The 20,285-nt window shown below is 46.5% G+C and overlaps 2 protein-coding genes across 6 annotated transcripts in view; one reads left to right on the top strand and one right to left on the bottom strand.

Annotated features, from left to right (window-relative positions):
* The window catches only part of Cramp1 (cramped chromatin regulator homolog 1), a 67,805-nt gene extending 56,802 nt beyond the window's left edge, over window positions 1–11,003 (bottom strand). For both annotated transcript variants that reach the window (XM_028854561.2, XM_037201449.1), the window contains exons 1-2: window positions 10,696–11,003; window positions 8,844–9,187 (exon numbers count right to left, since the gene is read on the bottom strand). In XM_028854561.2, the coding sequence (XP_028710394.1) occupies window positions 8,844–9,186 (343 nt within the window). In that variant the 5' untranslated portion in view covers window position 9,187; window positions 10,696–11,003. The remainder of the gene's footprint in view (window positions 1–8,843; window positions 9,188–10,695) is intronic.
* A 291-nt stretch (window positions 11,004–11,294) lies between these two features.
* Ift140 (intraflagellar transport 140) overlaps window positions 11,295–20,285 on the top strand; it is an 88,139-nt gene continuing 79,148 nt past the window's right edge. Inside the window, exons 1-4 of one of the 4 annotated variants that reach the window (XM_028854686.2) lie at window positions 11,295–11,565; window positions 12,844–12,874; window positions 13,322–13,499; window positions 15,461–15,682. In XM_028854686.2, the coding sequence (XP_028710519.1) occupies window positions 13,353–13,499; window positions 15,461–15,682 (369 nt within the window). In that variant the 5' untranslated portion in view covers window positions 11,295–11,565; window positions 12,844–12,874; window positions 13,322–13,352. Of the gene's footprint in view, window positions 12,086–12,843; window positions 12,875–13,321; window positions 13,500–15,460; window positions 15,683–20,285 lie in introns of all 4 variants that reach the window. The other 3 variants (XM_028854685.2, XM_028854689.2, XM_028854688.2) reach the window with 3 other exon arrangements.

The following is a 20,285-nucleotide window of genomic DNA, read 5'->3' as shown; positions in this document are numbered from 1 at the left end:
TTGTACATATGGAAAACATTTTAGCTAGCCAGCTACATCAAATGGGCTCTAGTCTCTCATTAAGATATGTGTGGCTAACTTCAAAAGGCAATACTATCAGGCTTATAAAAACAACATAGAAATCAATGGTTTACTAGAGCCAAACTGTCCAGTTACCTAGTAATAACCTAAATAACATAAGGATATTTAAGTATTGATTAAGAATAAAAAACATGGTGGTGCATACTTTTAATCTCAGCACTCAGAAGGCAAAGGCAGGCAAATCTCTATGAGTTCATCCTGGTCTATGTGGTGAGCTCTAGGCCAGCCAAGGGTTACACACATCTTAGGAAGTCCCAGGTTTGTTGTGCTGAATGGACGTCTTGAAGTTTGTCCAGCCCTTCCTTGGCCTGCTGGGTAGCCCAGGGACCTGAGTAGCATTGCTGGTGTGAGACCCTGTCTCACAAAATAAACAAAAATAACAAATAAATTAACAAAACATACAAAAGAAACCAAGTTCCTTAATCTCATGCCAAATTTCCAACAGTTAATGACATCACATGGCTCATGGTAACTTTCCTAGATGGTGCAAAACATTTTACTCAGAGTGGAAGTTGCTAATACAGTCAGTGTTATATGTGATACTCAGTATTTACTGCCCTGAACACAGCCACAGAATAGAAACCGACTCCAGGTTGCATCTACACCAGCAATGCTACTCAGGTCCCTGGGCTACCCAGCAGGCCAAGGAGGGGCTGGACAAACTTCAAGACGTCCATTCAGCACAACAAACCTGAGACTTCCCAAGATGTGTTAACAGGCAGGGTGTGACAGCACTTCCAGGAGACAGGAGATGTTTCTTTCTGTGGTGAGCTGAAAATTAAGTCACAAATTAAAACAGTTCTCAAATACCAGAACATCTGGTTCACAGAAACCCATAATTCTTCAGATGATGCTGTTTAGGAAGTGCTGCCTATCCACCTCTGTACCCCACCCCCACAATGGAGGACCTCTGAGTTATTTCTTGTTTCCCAAGAAATACAAGCTCTCTTCTCCCCAGGAACAGCATGCCAGCCGGCTCACCCTTCTATGACCACTCAGGTTAACTCCTATTAGTCTACATTGACACTAGCATGCTCAAAAATAACATACACACCACTTCTAAATCCCAGAACCAAGTGTCTGAAAAATGTCATGAGATTTTACTGGTTCACTGGTAGATAAGGAAGAGTGAAGTATAAAGGAAAACTGAATGGAAGCCAATCTGAAGTAGAAGGAACCTCAGGGACAGAGTAGACCAAGTCTCAATCCTAAGCATGAATCTACATCAGTGAGAAGGGCTGAGGCAGCAAGCATTCCAAGGGCCTGCCCTTTGCTTTGAGATACCTGGCCCTTCCTTCTGGTATTTCAAAAGTACTATATATCCTCAGGAGGGAAATGAAGGCAACCTGGATATTCAAGTACAAAAGTAAACCACTCCATGCAACCATTTCTAGCATTAACTATGCAGCATCCTAGAACTCAAAAGCTTTGCAGAAAGAATGCTGACATCTAGTCTTCCTCCAAAATTTCAGGTGAAGACAAAAGGAATAAAAATAGGAACCAGGACCAGGAACACTGGTGGACTATGATAACAACAGCTCGGAAGAGGTTCAGTCCAGAAAAATGCAGAGGAAAACAGAAAGTGATCAAGGTGAACAGGAAAACAGCAGAAATAAAAATGCTAGAGATGATGAAATGGCTTCAGGGAAGACTGCAAGGACTGGAAGCTTCCGCAGGATGCAGAGGCCAGGGCTCCACGGGTGCTTTGGAGAGCACAGAGGACTTTGCTGATAGCATGTATGGTAAAAGTAAGTGCCCCCGAAAGCTGAAGAGACGTGGTGTATACAAACAGGCTCCCCAGTAGAGAGCCCCCTGAAAGCAACACCAAGGTCCTATTCTCCCAGGTCTAAGCTTGGCACCAGGCTTTATGCAATAGAAGCTCAGTGACAGCTCAGGAGCAGTGGAGGCAGACAAAGGACCACTGAACACTGGTGTGGTCCTGTCCTCCTGTGCTGCCTCAGTTTCACACAAGTACACCCAGGCTCTGAAGACCCCCCACAAAACCGTCAGTGCCTCAATCCTCCAGATGCTTTACTAGGCCAGCTGTGCCCTACCATCTCCAACATTTTCCTCTCTATTCACACAGTGCATCATGCCTATAGTGGGAGTCTCCAGAGAATGTATGGCTGTGGTCTCTTTCCCAGTTGCCCTGACATTATCTGAGGAAGACAAAAATCACCCTGGCTATCAACCAGGAATGCTGAGAAAACAGAGTAGCTCCTCACTGCTACATGGCTGCTCTGTATAGGCAAGCCTGGGAGCAATAGAATATGACTTCACCTTCAAAACACACATACACACGTATATGACTCCATTCTGTCTTTATAAAGTAGAGCTCAAAAGTTGCAGAGGAAGAACACTAGCACCTAGTTCAGATCAAAAGCATGAAAGCCCCAAGGTCACCAGGCAGGGAAAACCAAGCCTGACCCAACACTCTCAGTGGACACCCAGGCTTCTCCCCATGCCAAGCTACTGCCTATTCTCACACTATCCCTCTCTAGAGTCAATACCTTCTTCCTTCCTGACCAAAAACATCATGTGGCAGCAGCTTTTCTTATATGCAGGGCTACAAAACTCAGGATTCTGGAAGGGGCAAAGCCTGAAACTTGACCTTGAGGTCTTTCTCAGTTTGTGAAAGATAAGGAAACTGAGGTTAAACAATCTCCCCAAAACCACATGGCTCATAAATGACAGGTGTGAGGACTTGGAAAGATTTCTGTTTCTTAAAAATGCATTTTTACAAACTTCCTGACTGGGTTTGGGAATCAGAGCTCATTAGTGAGACCTTGGGTTCAATCACTAGGAGAAGAGGGAAAGAACGGGGGGGGGGGGAGAACAGAGAAAGGGAGTGAGAGGGGAGAGGGAGAGAACACAGACAGTCTGGTCAACTTCAGGATACCATTATAACCTGCCACATTTTAAAAGAACATTAGCTCACTGTCTTGAAGATCTCTCTGGGGTTTGTGAGCTTCCTTCTGAGAAATAAGAACATTAAATCCAGAATAGCATGTGACCAGCTAAGTCAAGAGATGCAGTGACTGTCCTGTTCATTGAGCCTGTTCTCAGAAAGGTGTTTTGGAATCAGCTCCAAGCTTGTACACTCTCAATTCCAGCACAGAAAAGCATCCCTATGGCCTATGTTTGCAGCATATAAAGACAGGAATATTTTACAGGGGCCAAGGATGGCACATGCTGTCAAGGACCAACAAGACCACTTCAGTTTACAGTTTACGTAGTCAAGGCAAAAGGCAAGAGGTCATGAAGGGAACCTCAGATCCTGTGTCTCTGCTGGCACAGGACAGTCCCACCAGAAGCTAGCTCAAGCAGCTTTGCTTGTAGTCACAGTGGGGTCTGAGAGGTAACATCCTTACCAAGGTCACATAGAAGGAACTAACTCTTCATAAGTAAGCCAGTACTCAGTGATCGCCATCTCAAGGGATGAATCCAAACACTTTCCACTGGCCCAGCCAGCCCCACCATCAATTCTCAAAAATGCTGCTTGATTCATATGAAAGGTGTTCAATAAATAAATGAGGATCCCTCTCAACTCTGGTCATTCAACTAGTCCCCAAAGGTGGCATCTGTATGCTCCAACTGTTCTGTGAGACCTTTCCAAGGTGACCAGACTCTGATATAACTCCTTTATAATCTGAGTGTCACTTAGAGCCTCAGTTCTCATCCCTAGGTTACTCACTTATCACAACAAGAGATCCCCTTCTTTCCACTGTCCTCACACCCACAAGGCTCAGTGTCATACCTCAAAGGTTCTCCCATCCCTCCCACAAAGAAATCACAGCTAAAACCCATTGTTTCCTTAAAAACATGTCTTCCTCATAGACTACTACTGGGATTTTTCTCCCTGTCTTCTACAGTCAATACCTCTTATCCCTATGGAACTGCAAACAAATGCTTTTAGGTGGTTTTTATATTGTTCTTTAGTGCTAAGATCATTATAGTTATTCAACCTAACAAAAGCCTTCTATATACCATATACGATAACACCAATTTTTCAATTTGTGACTTTGCTATCTAAAATAGTTTCTATATAATCTAAAATAAGGTACGAACACCAAGATGTTAAAGCATTCTTTATTAGCAAAAGACAATTCTACCAAGGTAGGCACCATGGAAACTACATTCATTTCAACCTTAAAAGGAAATGAGCTAAGTGTAGTGGTGCATACTTTTAATCCCAGTACTCAGTAGGAAGAGGCTGGAGGTGGGTTTCTGTGAGTTCTAGGCCAATTTGTATACAATGCCAGTTCCAGGCCAGCCAGAGTTATATAGTGAGCCTTCAACACAGCAGTTGTCATTACCTTGCCTACTTAACAACTTCCTTGAACTTTATGATTTATCATGAACCTCTGAGTAATAAACATGCACATAAGAGCTGAAGCAGGAGGCCCTTTGTGAATTCATAGTCAGTCTGAGCTAGCGTGAGTCCCTGTCTCAGACACAAAATTATACACAATTATACACAGTTTCTTCTCTGCCTTGTCTGTAAGGTACTGTGTGCCCTGGCTCATTGAGAACAGGTGGGGTCTATGTCAGAAATAGGGATCCTATGTTCATGCTGTCTTCCATGTCACAGAGAATGTGGCTGGAAGCAAGACAGAGTCCCCTTCTTCTTCTCTTCTCCCTGGGCCTCAAGGTTTTTGGCATGGCTTGATGTCACTGCCCATGCATAGCTACAATGGGCTTTGCCCATTCTCATTGAATTAGACTGGGTAGAGGAACCCCGTGCTCTATCCTTTGGGCTTTATATGCTCTGACCTTCCCTCTGCACAGTGTGGACACAGAGGCCTCATGGTACACGCAACTGTAGCCCAGCTAGCAAGTAAATGCTGGGCACAATGCCTGATGAAAAGCCTTGAAGGTGACCACAGGGCAGTGAAGCAGCACCAGGCTCTAAGCCCATGCCCACCTATATGGAAGAGGGTAGTGTTCTGGCTGTTTCCTGCTTGGAGCATTCCCAAAGGCAAAAGCTAAACAGAAAGTTCATCTGATCTAGAACTATATGTTGATTTCAGCAAGCCTATATTGCAGAAAGTTCTCTTGAAAACACATGAGAACCAAGTCCCTTTTATAAAGTTGAATCCTGTAACTGTGAAGGGTAAGATAAGTGTAGGTCTCAGCCACCAGCTCACCTGTCTAGTCAAAAAGAATCTATTTAGGCATTATGACCTACTTCTCCCCTGCTACACACATGAACCAGGCATTTGAGAGCTCTGGAGTGGAAGCTGAGCCCTAGACTGCTAGTTCAAACCTCTTTCCAATATGGAAAGCTGACTGCAATAACTGAAATGTTTAGAAGGCTTCTTTTAAAAACACCTTCTAAAAAATATATTTATTTTTATGTATATGGGTATTTTGTCTGCATGTATATCTGTGTACTATATACATGCAATGTACACAGAGGCTGGAAGAAGGCAACAAATCTTCTGGAACTGGAGTTACACATAGTTGTAAGCCACCATATGGGTGCAGGGAACCATGAGCAACAAGTGCTCTCAACTGCAGAGCCATCTCTCCATTTTTTTCCTTTTTTAAAGGTAAGAAATTGAGGCTCCAAGAGATGAACTATTTTACTGAGTAGTCCACCAGCACATGAACTGGCCAAACAAGGAAGAGCATCAGAGGGCTCTAGGTCCCAACCCAGGTTCTTATGAACAGTCTCAGTAACTCTGGGTTTCAGTCACAAAAGGGTCTGAGTCTCCCTGGGAGTGTGGCAGAACTGGAAGAATCAAGCAGATCGGCTCTAGGTAGAACTCAGTATAGAAACAATAAACTAGTTTCTACACCCATTCAAAAACAAAAGTTACAGAAATGAAAAATGCCTGTAATGGGGGCACTAAGTATTCTCTCCCTTTATCATTAAAAAAACAAACAAACAAACAAACAAACAAACCGCCGGGTGGTGGTGGTGCACGCCTTTAATCCCAGCACTTGGGAGGCAGAGGCAGGCGGATCTCTGTGAGTTCGAGGCCAGCCTGGTCTACAGAGTGAGTTCCAGGAAAGGCGCAAAGCTACACAGAGAAACCCTGTCCGGAAAAACCAAAAAACCAACCAAACAAACAAACAAAAACCACCATATTGAAATTTTTTTCATTCAAGTCAAAGAGCATAGCTATGTCCGCAGAAAACCAGACAAGGAGATCCTCCTTCTTCCCCGTAATCCTTCCTTCTAATTCCCATCAGGATGAGACTGGAAAGATGGGGAGTCTACAAGCAAAGGAACTGCCACTGCTTCAGCTGGGAGCTTTCTTCACACATGCAAGTCATGTTTTTTTCCAAGTGAGACTAAAATTGCAGGCATTCCACACTTCCTGCTGACCCACGCTGGAGAGCCAAAGTGGAGATTTCCAGTGTATAAGAGAAATGTTCCTCCAGAGAATCATTGCTGAGGGTTGGACACACAACGTGATTGGACATGTGATCACACCTGACTTCTCCTGGCAGTGGATGGAGGTGATGGTTGAGCAAGTTTCTCCAAAGCCAGAATGGAGATGTCCAGGGCATGATGAAGTACATCCAAATGGTCTGTGCAGCCCATGAGTGGATGGCAGCTAACAAGAGGACTCAGCAGAAAGGCAAGCACTGCCAAAGAAGTTGTCAAAAGAAACAAACTCTCACTTCCCTCCTAGAAGCATTATTATAGTTTAGTCTACTGCAAGCCACACAGTGGACAAGAATTAGAACCAGAACACCCATGAGACAAGGGAGAAGAAGTTAGCCAGGAAACCTCTTCCACCTGTGCAAGCAAACACAACCCTCCTTTGTCACCTCACAGCTCCCACCCACTGGACACCAGCTTTGGCACCCTTCTAGTATATACACAGAGCTATGTCTAAGTCAGCGTGCTCACACCAACATACTTCTTCCCAGCAGCCAAACTTCAAGAGGCGCCAACAATTGCTATTATTCCTTTTTTCTGAAGTGGGTACATCTCTGACAGAAAAGCAAATCTGAATGAACAGAGAGCTGAGAGGGCAAGGACATGCTGGATGTGGTATCAGTAGGAGTCTACATGCAGGGAGGGCTTTCTGAAATATCACCACCAAGTCACCCGAAGAACATAAAAGAGCTTGACACAGACCCGAGGAGCCTAAGCATATGCGTCTTCTAGTGAAAAGCCATTTTACAAAACAATCAAGTTTTGTAAACCCATGTTTTTCTAACACCAAAACAAACTTGGTGAAGCAACTTCTAGTTTTGGAAATATACAAAGTCACCTCAGGCTTAGATCTTTAAATAGGTAGACTCACTTCAAAGTGCTTTATCATTTGGTAAGGCCATAAATCTGAAGGCCAGCCTTCCAGATGAGGACAAGGCAGAAGTGAATTTAATGGGACACATTTGGGTCAGATCCTCAATGCAGGTTCTCTCTTAGCTCTTGAAACATTTTGTTTTTAAAACTACCAGGATCATCTTGGTAATTTAAATCAATACTTCCAAAAGAAACAAACAAAAAAATTAAACTATAATAGTTCAAGTGCTATAAGTGAATGATTTGGGTTTTGTTTTTTAAATACAGGTTCTCACTATGGAGCTCTAGGTGGCCAAGATCTTGCTATGTAAATCAAGTTGGCCTTGAACTCACAGAGATCAACCAGCCTCTGCTTCCAAAGTGCTTGGATTAAAGGTGAGTGCCTCCAAGCCTGGCTATAAGTATGGAGAACACACTGGAAATTGATATTCCATTTGGTATTTTTAAAAAACTGTTATAAGTGAACCATATCAGCTTAGGCATGTAATCTTAGCACTCAGGAAGCTAAGGCAGAAAGACTTCTATGAGCTCAAGGACAGCCTAAGGCTACTTAGTAAATTCCAGGCCAACCTGGGCTACCCAGGTCTTGTCTTTTAAAATAAAAAGGGGGGGCAAACTTGGTCTGAAAAGCATGTAAGAGCAAATCCCCCGCATAGTTAAAAAAAAACACGATGTTGAAATACAAATAGACAAAAGAAGACAAGAAAATAGGGGCATGTGAAGAACCAAAATGGTACTTTTTTTAAAAAAGTTACTTCTTGGGCTAGAGAGATGGCTCAGAGGTTAAGAGCACTGGCTGTTCTTCCAGAGTTCAATTCCCAGCAACCACATGGTGGCTCACAACCATCTGTAATGAGATCTGGTGTCCTTTCCTGGTGTGCAGATGGAACATTGAATACATAGTAAATAAATAAATCTCCAAAAACAAATCACTTCTTTAAGAGGCCTCAGGAAACAGTTACAGTTTCAACACAAGAACAGCACTGTGGGCTGCCCTCCTGAAAGGTCCCTGCTGGTTTCAAGTAGAGATCCTTTCTGTGACACCAAGTATACCTCAGCTGAAACTCTAAGGGTCCCATTTTTGTGTTCTTCATACTTTGAAGCCAGGAAGTCTTAGGCGGAGGACAATGAGCCAAACGCAGCCTCTGCCATCACTAACCTTACTTTTTGGATTTCTCATCAACAACCTCAACAACCCATAAATTTCAAAAGCCAGTTTTTTTGTTAAATTCCCACCACTTGAGGTGTGGACAGAGGGCAGGTACTTTCTCTGCCTGTTCTTGAGCTATTGTGCTTAATTTAAAATGGCCATCCATGGAAAGGCGTCAGGGACCCTTTGGGAATCGATTTCTCTTGCCCAGAGAAAGGACAATCACTGCCCCTTATCCTAGTGTAAAGAGAAAAGCCACAGACTCGAAGGAGTAGAAGGGGGCATGTGCCCCTGCAAGTGCCACCCAAGGAGGTCTTGCCACCCGCCAAAGGATAAGGTCCCTACCTTTTCCGCGCGGCCCGGAACCGCTGGCACCACCACTGCCCACAGCACAGGGCGCGTCCTTCCTGGGCCTCTTGCTCTGTGGCCGCACGCTGGACCTGAGGAAGTGGTGCTGGTCTTGGGGACTGCCCTGTGGTGGGGACGGCGTCGGTAACCCTCTGGGTGGCGCGGGGGCTCCTGCGGCCCGAGGGGTCTGCCCGTCCCTCTTTGTGCTGCTGCTGCTGTCCTCCGCCGCGTCCGCGCCGCCGGGCCCCTCTCCGTCCAGCGACTCCTCATCGGCCGTCCGCTTGCCCAGCTTCTTGAGCCCTTCCTCCCCGCTGCCGGCGTCACCCAACTTCACTGTCATCCTGCGGCGGGAGAGGCGAGGAGCGGTGAGGAGGGCGACGGGCAGAAGTTTACCGCCGGCCTCCCAACATGGCGGCCGTTGTTTGTTCCAGCGCCGCCCGCCGCCCGCCCGAGGGCCCGCACAGTGCTGACTCCGACCGGACCGGGACCCCGCCCCGCCCTTGGATGCCCCCAACCCAGGCTGGTCGACACGGCCCGGAGCCGTGGAAGGCACGGCGGCAAGGCCTGGCCTCAGCGCTAAGTGACCCACTGTCCCGCCACCTACCCCACGGCGATGCAGCTCATGGCCCAGCCTGGGCCCGCCTAGCTCCCCGCACAGCCTGTGGCCCCTGGCCTCTCCTCTGCTTGCTGGAGAGGTGCGCGATCGTGCCGCGCACCTGCCTAGTGCAAAGGCCCGCTGCCCCTGGGAGCCCCCAGTGCTCCACGGGCCAAAGCTGCCGCTCCCTCCGAAGCTGGCATGCAAGAGAGAGCCTCTGCACTCCGGGAACCTTCCCAGGCGGGAGATGGGAGATGGACCGACTACAACCCTCTTGCAACAAAGCCTGTTGCATGGAGCAGGTTAGGGAACACCGGAAAAGTGACAGCAAACACTATTATGTTCCAGTCGGATTTCAAGAATCGGAACTGAACTATGTAAACAATTCTGGAAACAACAAAATTCTTGCGTTAACTTCTACCACTGTCATAAAAATATCGATAAATAAAGTAACAATTATCTGCAGCCTGGAGAAGTTGCACGAAGAATAAACTAAAGATCAGGTACATTCCAACATATTAAGCATAGGCTGTGTACGTGATGGAGAAGGAAAGAGAAACACTGTGTTCTTCAGCAGACGCGACCCTAGGCTCCACACAACTGTTGAGAACATTCCTATTTAATAAGAAAACTAGACAGAGCAAGGCACCAACGCTAACAAGGAAACAGACTGAGGGTAAAAACTGGGACGTAAAACTCGAAGTAACACCACAAAATGGTGCTGCAACAAATAGTGTGCAGTTTTCCTGTTGGGATCTGATCTAATACTGGCTTAAGAAAACTCTGGCACAGAATCACACAAGACAATACCCACGCTAAAGGATTTCATAGCACAGGACTTCTCTTGGAATCTGTTCACTTCTAAGCACCTCACCCAGGTGCCCAGAACCCTGTCATTGCGCTAGGGAGTGAAACCCATTCCCAGAACCAGCCAGGCCAACGCCACCGAGTAAAACGCGTCCGTCCTACAGGACCCACTTGCCCCCGCGCCAGGCCGCGTCCCCGAGCGCATTCCGGTCGTTCCCCAGCAGCAGTGGACTCCTTAGGAGTCCGTCAACGAAACCCGTCACTTCCTGACCGTGGGAGGCTCGGGCACTGCGGGCCTCATCCAGGCTCCACACCCTTTGTCCCATTCCGGGTGGGAGAAGCTCGCACCTTCCCAAGGAGTTGACCGCTGGCTGCACGAAGCGCAGCCCGCCAACACCGCGGCCCCTCCGCGGATCCCGTAGGCACCCGTGTGCAGCCTGCGGTCACCTTTTTCATCCACGCCTCCCGGCAGTCTGGATCCCGGATCCCGGGCCTCCGCGGGCGCCCGCAGAACCAACCGGGCCGGGCAGCTCCGGCTGCGGCGAGGCCGCGACGCCGGGCTGGTGGTCGTATGTCAGATGCGGTCGCCGAGCACCGTTCCCTTCGCACGTCCTCTCCGCTGACCGGCGTGCGGTTGACAGGGCTGAGGGCGCCGGGGCTGCCGCCGCTCGCCCTCCCACACCCGGGCCGCCGCGCTCCAAACAGTTCCGGCTACGGCGGCCGCCGGGGACCTGAAGTCAGCGCCGGAGCGGGGCGGGGCGGACGTCTTGCAAGAAAACGAGCACGTCCAATTTTTCTGCGGGCGCGCCCAACCAGCTGTGTTGTCATTGGTCGGCAGCGGTTGCGTGCGCGCGCGCGCACGGCCTGCCGGGGCGGGCCCGCAACGTGGGGCGTGTTGTGACGGCAACCTCGCGCTCTTGCGGATCGTGCGTCCCCTCTGATTGGCGAGCCGACAACCAATAGGCTCAACGTCCTGGCTGTGATTGGCTGAGGCTATGTTGACGGATGCGTGAGAAGAAATCACCGCCTCAGCGGGACGTCTTGAAACGCGCGCGAACTCGGGTGGGGACGGGGCGCTGAGAAAACAGATTTAGGGCCATAAACATAGCGTAGCATAGCCCACTGACACTTTTCCTCTTCGAAGCGATAAGGAAATGTTATTAGAAATTCTATTGCTTACGCAAGTGGCGTTTGAAGATGAGTATCCCCCGTTCACAGGAGGTCCTGGCCTCTGGTTATCCCCTTCGCTCATTGGCGTGGACCGTGCTACTGCGCCTGCTCTGCGGCGACACCCGCCGTTGGCTAACACTGGCTGAAGTAAGTGCGCACGGTCGCCCAGGGTACCCCCTTCCTAGTCGCGAGGTTCTGCCGAGCACCAGCTTGCAGCTGGCTCGGGAGACGTCAACGCGCCACACTTGGGGACGGCGTCCGGTACTCAGAACGTCCCAGAGAAGCTCTCGAGCCGCGTCCTCCCATCCGAGGAGATGCAGCTAAGCTCCGAGAGGTGCCGGCTGATGGCCTCCGTAGAGGGGTGGGAAGGATGAACCCAAAGAGAAAATACCAGGAAACTTGACACAGCTTCCCCTGAGTAGCAAATAGTTCTGATCCATCCATCAGCAGGCAGCCCAAACTGTGGCCCTGGGGCGGGCCTAAGATTCGGAGCTGCGCGGAGTGGTACCGACTGTCTTCGGCTCTTTCCGCCGCCAGCCGCCAGTCGTTTCGGAAAGCATCGGAGGCGCGGCGCTCTCCCTCGACTGCTTCTGCTTTCTTCCAGCGGTGTTGTCCTGGCAACATGGAGACACAGGGAATCTGGAGAAGTTAGATTCCTATAGCTGAGGTGCAGAGGGGTCTGGGGCTGGGGTAGGGAGCCCAGCCAAGCTTGGGGATGGGTGGGTCCTCCAAGATCGGGCCGGGGGCCTAGAGGCGACCTGCCAGGACTCTCTTGATTGCTCTATCTGTGAGTGTTGTCTCTTCACTGCGCAATCCCAGAACCCCCTGCCGATCTTTTGATTTGCCATGTGGGTTCCTCTGGATGCATTTAGTGCAAAGTAGGGGGAAGACAAGAAAGCCAAAATCCTGCGCTTAGTCAGCCTTCGGATGGATGGCTTATAAAGATACCATGACCTGACTTGGATCACTTTGAATTACACATCTTTTCAATAATGTTTACCTGATGCAGCCAGCGATCTTATGCTGGCCTAAAGGGTGGTCACTGATCACTACCCCTGAAAGTCTACTTAAGAACCCATCCTGTGCCGGGCGGTAGTGGCACATGCCTTTAATCCCAGCAGTCGGGAGGCAGAGCCAGGTGTACAGAGCAAGGTCCAGGACAGGCACCAAAACTACACAGAGAAACCCTGTCTCGAAAAAAGCAAAACAACAACAACAAAAGATCCCATCCTATGTTTCTGACAGTGTCTCAAAGGAGTGACTTTACTTGTTAGTATGATTCCTTGACATAAAAGGCCTAACAGATTCTTTCCAAAAAGTTGGCTTGATGGAAGCACTTACCCCTGAAAACAATTGATGACTGTAAAAATGAGGACCAGTTAACTGGAAAAAGTGAGATTTCCCTTTTCTTGTTTTATGTCCTAGGTACTTGAAGCTTGTTTTAATAGAAGAAAAGGTAAGTACTTGTTCCTGAACTAAGGCTATTAACAGATTCTGGTTAAGTAACTTGATTGTGAGCATCTGCCTTTTTAATTATATGGCCGATACTCATTTAAGAACTTAAGTGCTAGTGAAAGAGAGAATGAACTATTAAAACACTGTATAAAAATGGATGTATTGAAGGTAGCATATAGCCCCTTTTTAAAAATATAAGGTATTTTCCCTTTTTGGAGACAAGGTCTCAATATGTAGCCTTGGCTGCCTGAAACTCACTATGTAGACCATACTGGCCTCAAACACATAAGGATCCTCCTGCCTCTTCTTGAGTGCTGGGATTAAAAGCTTGTGTCACTGTATTTGGCTTATTTTGATTTAATTTAATTTAATTTAAGGTCTTTGTAGGTTTGTTTCTCTTTTGTGATTTTATATGAAGTTACTCTTGGTGGTTTTTTCCTCTCTGCAGGTTTCATCCCTGACCATATCTATGCATCATCATGGCACTGTATTTTGATCACCGAATCAAAGCCCCAGATGCATCCAGATCTCCCTCTCTCATTACCTGGCACCCCACCCACCCATTCCTGGCAGTCGCATCCATAAGCCCATCTTCTGGAGGCACCGTAGATGTCTACCTTGAACAGGTGAGTCATCAGAGCCATTTTGACCTCAGCAGCTTCTAGCTCTTGTGTTCTTTTCTTTTCTTGAGATGTGGAGGCCAGGAGTCGGGATAACTCTGCTCTAGATTTCTCCTCATTGGTTCTTCCTAAAGACCAATTATTCCCAATCATCAAAGCCTTCATATGTTGCACGAATCCCAAATGGTCTTATAATAAAAGACCTGGAGCCAGCAGATATTGGGGTAAATGCTGAAAGATCAGAGAGACAAGCCACAGCCACTTCTTATCCCACCAACTCCTCAGCAGATCTCCACGAGTCCTCAGACTGAATGCCTCTGAGTCCTCAGCCGAACAGCTCTCTCGTTTCTGTCTCCTCGAGCCTTGTATACCTTTCTCTGCCCAGCCATTTCACTTCCTATCTCAACCTTCCTAGTGCTGGGATTAATGGCATATATGCTTCCCAAATACTGGGATTAAGGTGTATGCCACCACTGCCTGGCTCTGTTTCTCTCCTAGACTAGATCAATCTCATGTAGCCCAGTGTGACCTTGAACTCACAGAGATCCAGAAAGATCTCTGCCTCCCGAGTGCTAGGATTAAAGGTGTGTGTCACCAGTGCCTGACCTCTATGTTTAACTCTGTGGCTGGCTCTGTCCTCTGATCTTCAGGCAAGTTTTATTAGAGTACAACAAAATATCACCACATTCATATATGGCAGTTCTTTTATCACTGCCATATAGATTCAAGAGCATGTTTAAACCTGACCCCTGTGCTGTACATGCCTTCTTCAACTCTTCATGTTGGCCCTTTGAATTCTTTAGATTTATTTATTTTACGTGCATGATTGTTTTGCCTGTTTGTGCGTCTATGCACCAGGTGCATGTCTCCGAGGTCGGAAGGCAGCACTGAGACTGGAGTTATAGATGGTTGTGAGCTGTCATGTTGTTGCTGGGAACTGAACCCAGGCCTTTAGCAAAGTCAGTAAGTGCCCTGAACCCCTGAGCCATTTCTGTATCCCATGTTGACCCTTTCAAGCTGTACTAGTTTCCTATGGCTGCTATAACAAGTTATCACAAACTGGGTGTCTTCAAAGGATAGAAACTCCTTTTCTCACACCTATAGAGGTCAGAATATAGAAGATCTGGATCTTGCTGGCCAAGCAGCCTAGCTGAAGCAGTTAGATCCAGGTTCATATGAGAGAGTCTCTCTCAAAATAAGGCGAGCTGTCGAGATGACTCTATGAGTAAAGGTGCTTGCTTCCAAGCCTGAGGACCTGAGTTCCCCTGCAGGACCCACAGGAAGGAAGTAAACTAATTCCCCCAAGTTGTTCTCTGCTGACCTCCACACACATTATGGCACACACGTGTATACACATAAAGAAAGTAATTTTTTTTTTGTTGTTCTTTCTGAGACAAGGTTTCTCTGTGTATCCCTGGGTATGGAGCTCACTCTGTAGACCAGACTGGCCTCAAACTCAGAGATCAGCCTGCCTCTGCCTCCTGAATGCTGGGATTAAAGACATGTGCCACCACTACCCAGCTTATAAGTAATCGTTTAAAAAAATTCTATTTTTATTTTGTGTGTGTGAGTGTGCATGTATGCCAATACCCTTGGTTGCTAGAAGATATCAGATTATTGGAGCTGGAGTTAGAGATGATGTGGGTGTTGGGAACTGATCACGTCCTCTGGAAGAGCAGCAAGAACTCTTAACTGCTGAACCATCTCTTCAGCTCCCAATAAATAATTTGTTAATTAAAAGTAATGGGGAGAGTGACTGAGGAAGATACCTATCCTCATTCTCTAGTCTCCACGCAGGCTGTATTCAAGTACATGCACATGTGCACACGGAAGACCAGCTGTCACATCTCCTTATTAAATAGCTCTTCTGATCTTAAACTATCTGATGTAAATTGTGTGCGTTAGACAGTTTCTTGATATACCTGCCACTGTCTACAATGGGAGATTTTACTTCTTGTCCCACATAGGGTGAGCCTGTGCCTGACACCCACATTGAAAGGTCCTTCCGAGTCACTTCACTATGCTGGCACCCAACAAGGCTTATCCTGGCTATTGGCTGGGAGACTGGAGAAGTGATCATGTTTAATAAGCAGGACAAGGAGCAGCACACAGTGCCCCTGCCACATACCACTGACATTGCCATCCTCAGCTGGAGTACCAGTGGGAGCTGCCTGGTATCTGGAGATAAGGTAAGAAGTACACAATCTCCATCCCCACCATGCACATAGGGATGCATGTGAAAGGTGCTAAAGGCCAAGTTATTCTGTCTGTGTCTGAACGCTTTTATTATCAGTTTTAATAAGTTTTTCTAAGGCTTGTAATTTACCAGTAGTGGCTTTTTTAGGGCTTGTATATTTTTAGTCAGCTGTTCTAACACTTTATTATCAGTCACCTTTTACTCTCTTCATCCATAAATATTTCTAAAGCCTTTATTTTGTCAGTCAAAATTGTATTATTCTCCTTAGTAACTAATCATAAGGTTTGCATATTATCAGTCACTTTCTTGATCTCCTCAGTGGTAAATGTTTCTAAAGCCTTTATCTTGTCAGTCAAAGCTGTCTTATTCTACTTAGTAACTATTTGTAAGGCTTGCCTACCATGTTCTAACGCCTGTATCTTTTCAGTCAATCTCATATCTGGCACCATTATCAAACCATTTTTTTTTTTTTTTTTTTTTTTTTTTTTTTGGTTTTTTGAGACAGGGTTTCTCTGCGTAGTTTTGCGCCTTTCCTGGAGCTCACTTGGTAGCCCAGGCTGGCCTCGAACTCACAGCGATCCGCCTGGCTCTGCCTCCCAAGTGCTGGGATTAAAGGCGTGCGCCACCACCGCCCGGCTTCAAACCATTTTTTTAAGGATAAGATATGAATTGCCAGACTTATAACAATTATGACCAAAGTTGTATTGATCCCAGCTAAGTTGTTTATCTCCTCAGTTAGTTTTTCTAGCATCCTGTCCATAGTAGCAGTGAACACAGTCCTAATGCCCTGCATTTTAATATTCCCAGTCATTGACCTGGGAAAGGTTTTAAGATTGTCTTTTCCCATTTTTATTTTCTTTTATTAATAGTTTACTGTTTTAAAGTTGTCAAGTGTCTTACTGCAGCTCAGATCCTCGGAGAATTGTTGTAAATGCAGTGATGATGTTTGACCAGCAAGTATAGCCAATGCTTGGATGGCTGGATCATACAAAGGTAGTCAGATGTAGTGACAATGTTTGACCAGCAGATGGAGTAGGTGCGGCGCCAAAATAGCTCAGGCTCCGCACGCCCCAGCCACAACAGCCTCTGTTCTAGCTCTTGTTCCCACTGAACAAAACTGGTTTGAAAGAACAGCTGTACACTGCACTAGATTGCACTCTAGGGCTTGCCTGCGCTGGACTTGGGAAAGTAGCAGGGCACAGCGAAAATGCACAAGGCAGGTGTGCGGTTTTGGGGCGCGAGCAGGTCACCCCCAGGAGAAGGCTGACCTTGTGGGCTAGGCTTAGGGCCAGATGGGCACAGGCAGCCGTGGGGTGCCAGATAAAGACTGAAGTCAGTGGAATGAGTTACATTTTATTAATAGGCAAAATCTGTGCACAATAATTACAAGATAGGACGACGAATCCAAACCTGGAGACCAGTTGCTATGTCGCCACTTACACCACCGCCTCTTCATTCTAATGGGGGATGTGAATCTGAACCAAGCCGCAGCCATTTGCTCCATGGCTTGCTGCCAGTTCACCCACTATCCAAGAAGGAAGGCGTCATCTCAACGCCCTGCATTTTATTTGGGTCATGTGCCCTCTAATAAAAACTCCGTCCTCTGGGCCAAGCTGCTCCTTTCAATTGGCTAGGGGACCCGATGACAGAATTCCCATAACAGTCAGTGTCCTATTGTTGGGAAGAGACACCATGACCAAGGCAATTCTTATTAAATAAAACATTAATGGGGGCTTGATTACAGTTTCAGAGGGAGAGTCCAGTGATTATCATGGTAGGAAGCAGACAGGTATGGTGTTGCACAGTAGTTGAGAAGAGCTTTACATCCTGACCTGCAGGCAGCAGGCAGAGAGAGACACTGGGCCTGGCATGGACTTTTGAAACTTCAAACCTCACCCCCAGCAACCTACTTCCTTCAACAAGGCCACACGTCCAAATCCTTCTAATCCTTTCAATACAGTTCCGTTCCCTGGTGACTAAGCATTCAAACATGGGAGCTTATGGGGGCCATTCTCATTCAACCCACCACACTCCCCTAAACTCCGGGTCTTGGGTAGCAGAGAGAGAAATACTACAGTCTGAAGCCTGTCAGTGACAGACTGCAGCAAGATGGTGAAAGGTGCTCTGCATCGCGACAAGGCGTAAGAGCGCTAGTGTGTGTGTGCTTCCAGTGAGATATGCCAGGGAGCAACCCCTGGGAACTCTGCAGGTAGATTTGGGCTGTAACCTCTTTGTTTACACAGTAGTCTCATAGTTCACATATTTATGTGGCCCTTGGATATATTTTTTTCCTGGACTTGACACTAGAAAAAGCTCACAAGTTTATTGACTGTAAGACTTCTCCCTACAGAGAGCTTAGCAGCACCCTCACTAAGGACTCTATGACTATCAAGGCCAGTGTCCCCGTGATGCCAGAGGAGCCTTAGCACCTACCCTGCACGTAAATGTCACCAGTTGTTGACACTACATGTCTACCTTTCTCTTCCTGTGTGCACTTTTTTCCTGCATATTTGCAAATTCACAGATACTGTGATACTTGACTCCTAAGTACACCTAGCACCTAACTTTCAGACATCTCCTACATCACTACTATGTTTCTGTCACATTCAGGAAACTGAACATTGATACAGTACCGTAACCCTATAGGCAATCCATATTAAAATTTCTCTTATCTGGACTGGGAAAATAAAGGTCTTGCCATGTAAACATGAAGATCAGAATTTGGATCATCAGCTGCCTGGCAGTGGTGGTGCACACCTTTAATTCCAGCACTTGGAAAGCAGAGGTAGGCAGAGCTCTGAGTTCAAAGCCAGCCTGGTCTATATAGTGAATTCCAGGACAACCAGGGATACACAGAGAGACCCTGTCTTGGGGAGGAAAAGAGAATTCGGATCATCAGAATGCATGTAAAGCCAGGTAGGTGTGTCATCTGCTGTACTGCCAGCACTCAGGAGGCAGAGCAAGTATTAGCTAGACTAGCTGGACTCAGCAAGCTTTGGCTTCAGTGAGAGACCCTGCCTCATTAAATACATTGAAGCACAACTGAGGAAGATATCCATCCTCAACTTCAGGCCTCTACACATATATAACACTTGTGCCCACATACATGTGAACATGCATATACACACATGCACACAACACACACATACACCTCCCCAAAGTTTTGCCACTTGTTGCAGTAACGTCCTTTATAGCTGTCTTTTTCTAACCCAGGATTTAGCCAAGGTTCATACAGTACATTTAGTTGTCATTCTTATTGGTATTTTAGCCATGACCAATTTCCTGGTCTTCTATTCTCCATTCTTTCCTCACCCTTTTGTCTGTCATAATATTGACATTTTGAGTCCAGACTAGTTGCTTTCCAAAATGTCCCTCAGTTTAAATGTTTGATCATAACCTCATGATTACTTTCAAACTTAAACATTTGGAGCAAGACTTGCACATAGAAGGTTTTATTACTCAGTGTCCATCACTGTAGCAAATACTCAACATGAATAACTTGTAACAAGAAAAGATTTATTTTAACTTGTAGTTTCAGGGATTCTAATCCATGACTGCTTGTCCATGTTGCTTTGGGCATGTGGTAACAGTACATCAAAGTACGTGTGCATAGTGGAAAACATCTTTTCTCATCATGGCTACTGGAAGCAAAGAGAGACGGGACCAACATCAGCTATCCCTTTCAAGGACACACCGTCCATTAACTTAACTCTTTCTGGTAGACCCTACCTCCTAAAGGTTCTGGAACCTAGTATTTAGCATATGGCTAATACCTTTGGAGAATATAACAAGGGTATAGTCCTTATTAGCTTAATTTTTAAATATGGCATACTGTGCACACTCTTGTTTTTTGCATTTTTTACTTTACAATATATCTTGGAGATCTTTCTATATTGGTAAGTAGAGATCTTTGTACTCTTGTATTAGGCTTTTCGTTATATGAAATTAACTATTTAACTATCTGATAAGCATTTCAGTGAGGGTTTGTGCCCAGTCTTTGGGAGAGCAGTCAGTGCTCTTAACCACTAAGCCATCTCTCCATCCCCTAAAAGCAGTTTCTTGAAAGATAAATGTGTAACATCTTGGTTCTATAAAGTCTATTTCTCTAGCTCTTGAGGATGAGTATCATTTCTAGGGATCATTTCTATTTCTTTTTTTTTTTTTTTATTCTTCTCTCATACAATACATCCAGACCACAGTTTCCCTCCCTCCACTCCTCCTAGTCCTCTCACCCACCCCTGCTCCCCCAGATCCACTCCTCCTCCATTTCCCTTCAGAAATGAGCAGACCTCCCAGGGATATCCACTAAACACAGCATAGTAAGATACAGAAAGACTGGGCACAAACCCTCATATCAGGGTTAGGCGAGGCAATCCAGAAGAAGGAAAAGGGTCACAAGGACAGTCAAAAGAGTCAGAGACACCCTCACTCCCACTGTTAGTAGTTCTACAAGAACACCAAGCCAACAACCATAATATATTTGCAGATGACCTAGTGTATACCTACGCAGGTTCCACAATTTCTGTTTCAGTCTCTATGAGCCCCTGTGAGCCCTGCTTAGTTGATCCTGTGGGCCATGTTCTTGTGGTATCCTT

The sequence above is a fragment of the Peromyscus leucopus genome, chromosome 8b (assembly GCF_004664715.2).
Source record: "Peromyscus leucopus breed LL Stock chromosome 8b, UCI_PerLeu_2.1, whole genome shotgun sequence".
NCBI lineage: Eukaryota > Metazoa > Chordata > Mammalia > Rodentia > Cricetidae > Peromyscus > Peromyscus leucopus.
This window is presented reverse-complemented; position numbering and strand designations above follow the sequence as displayed.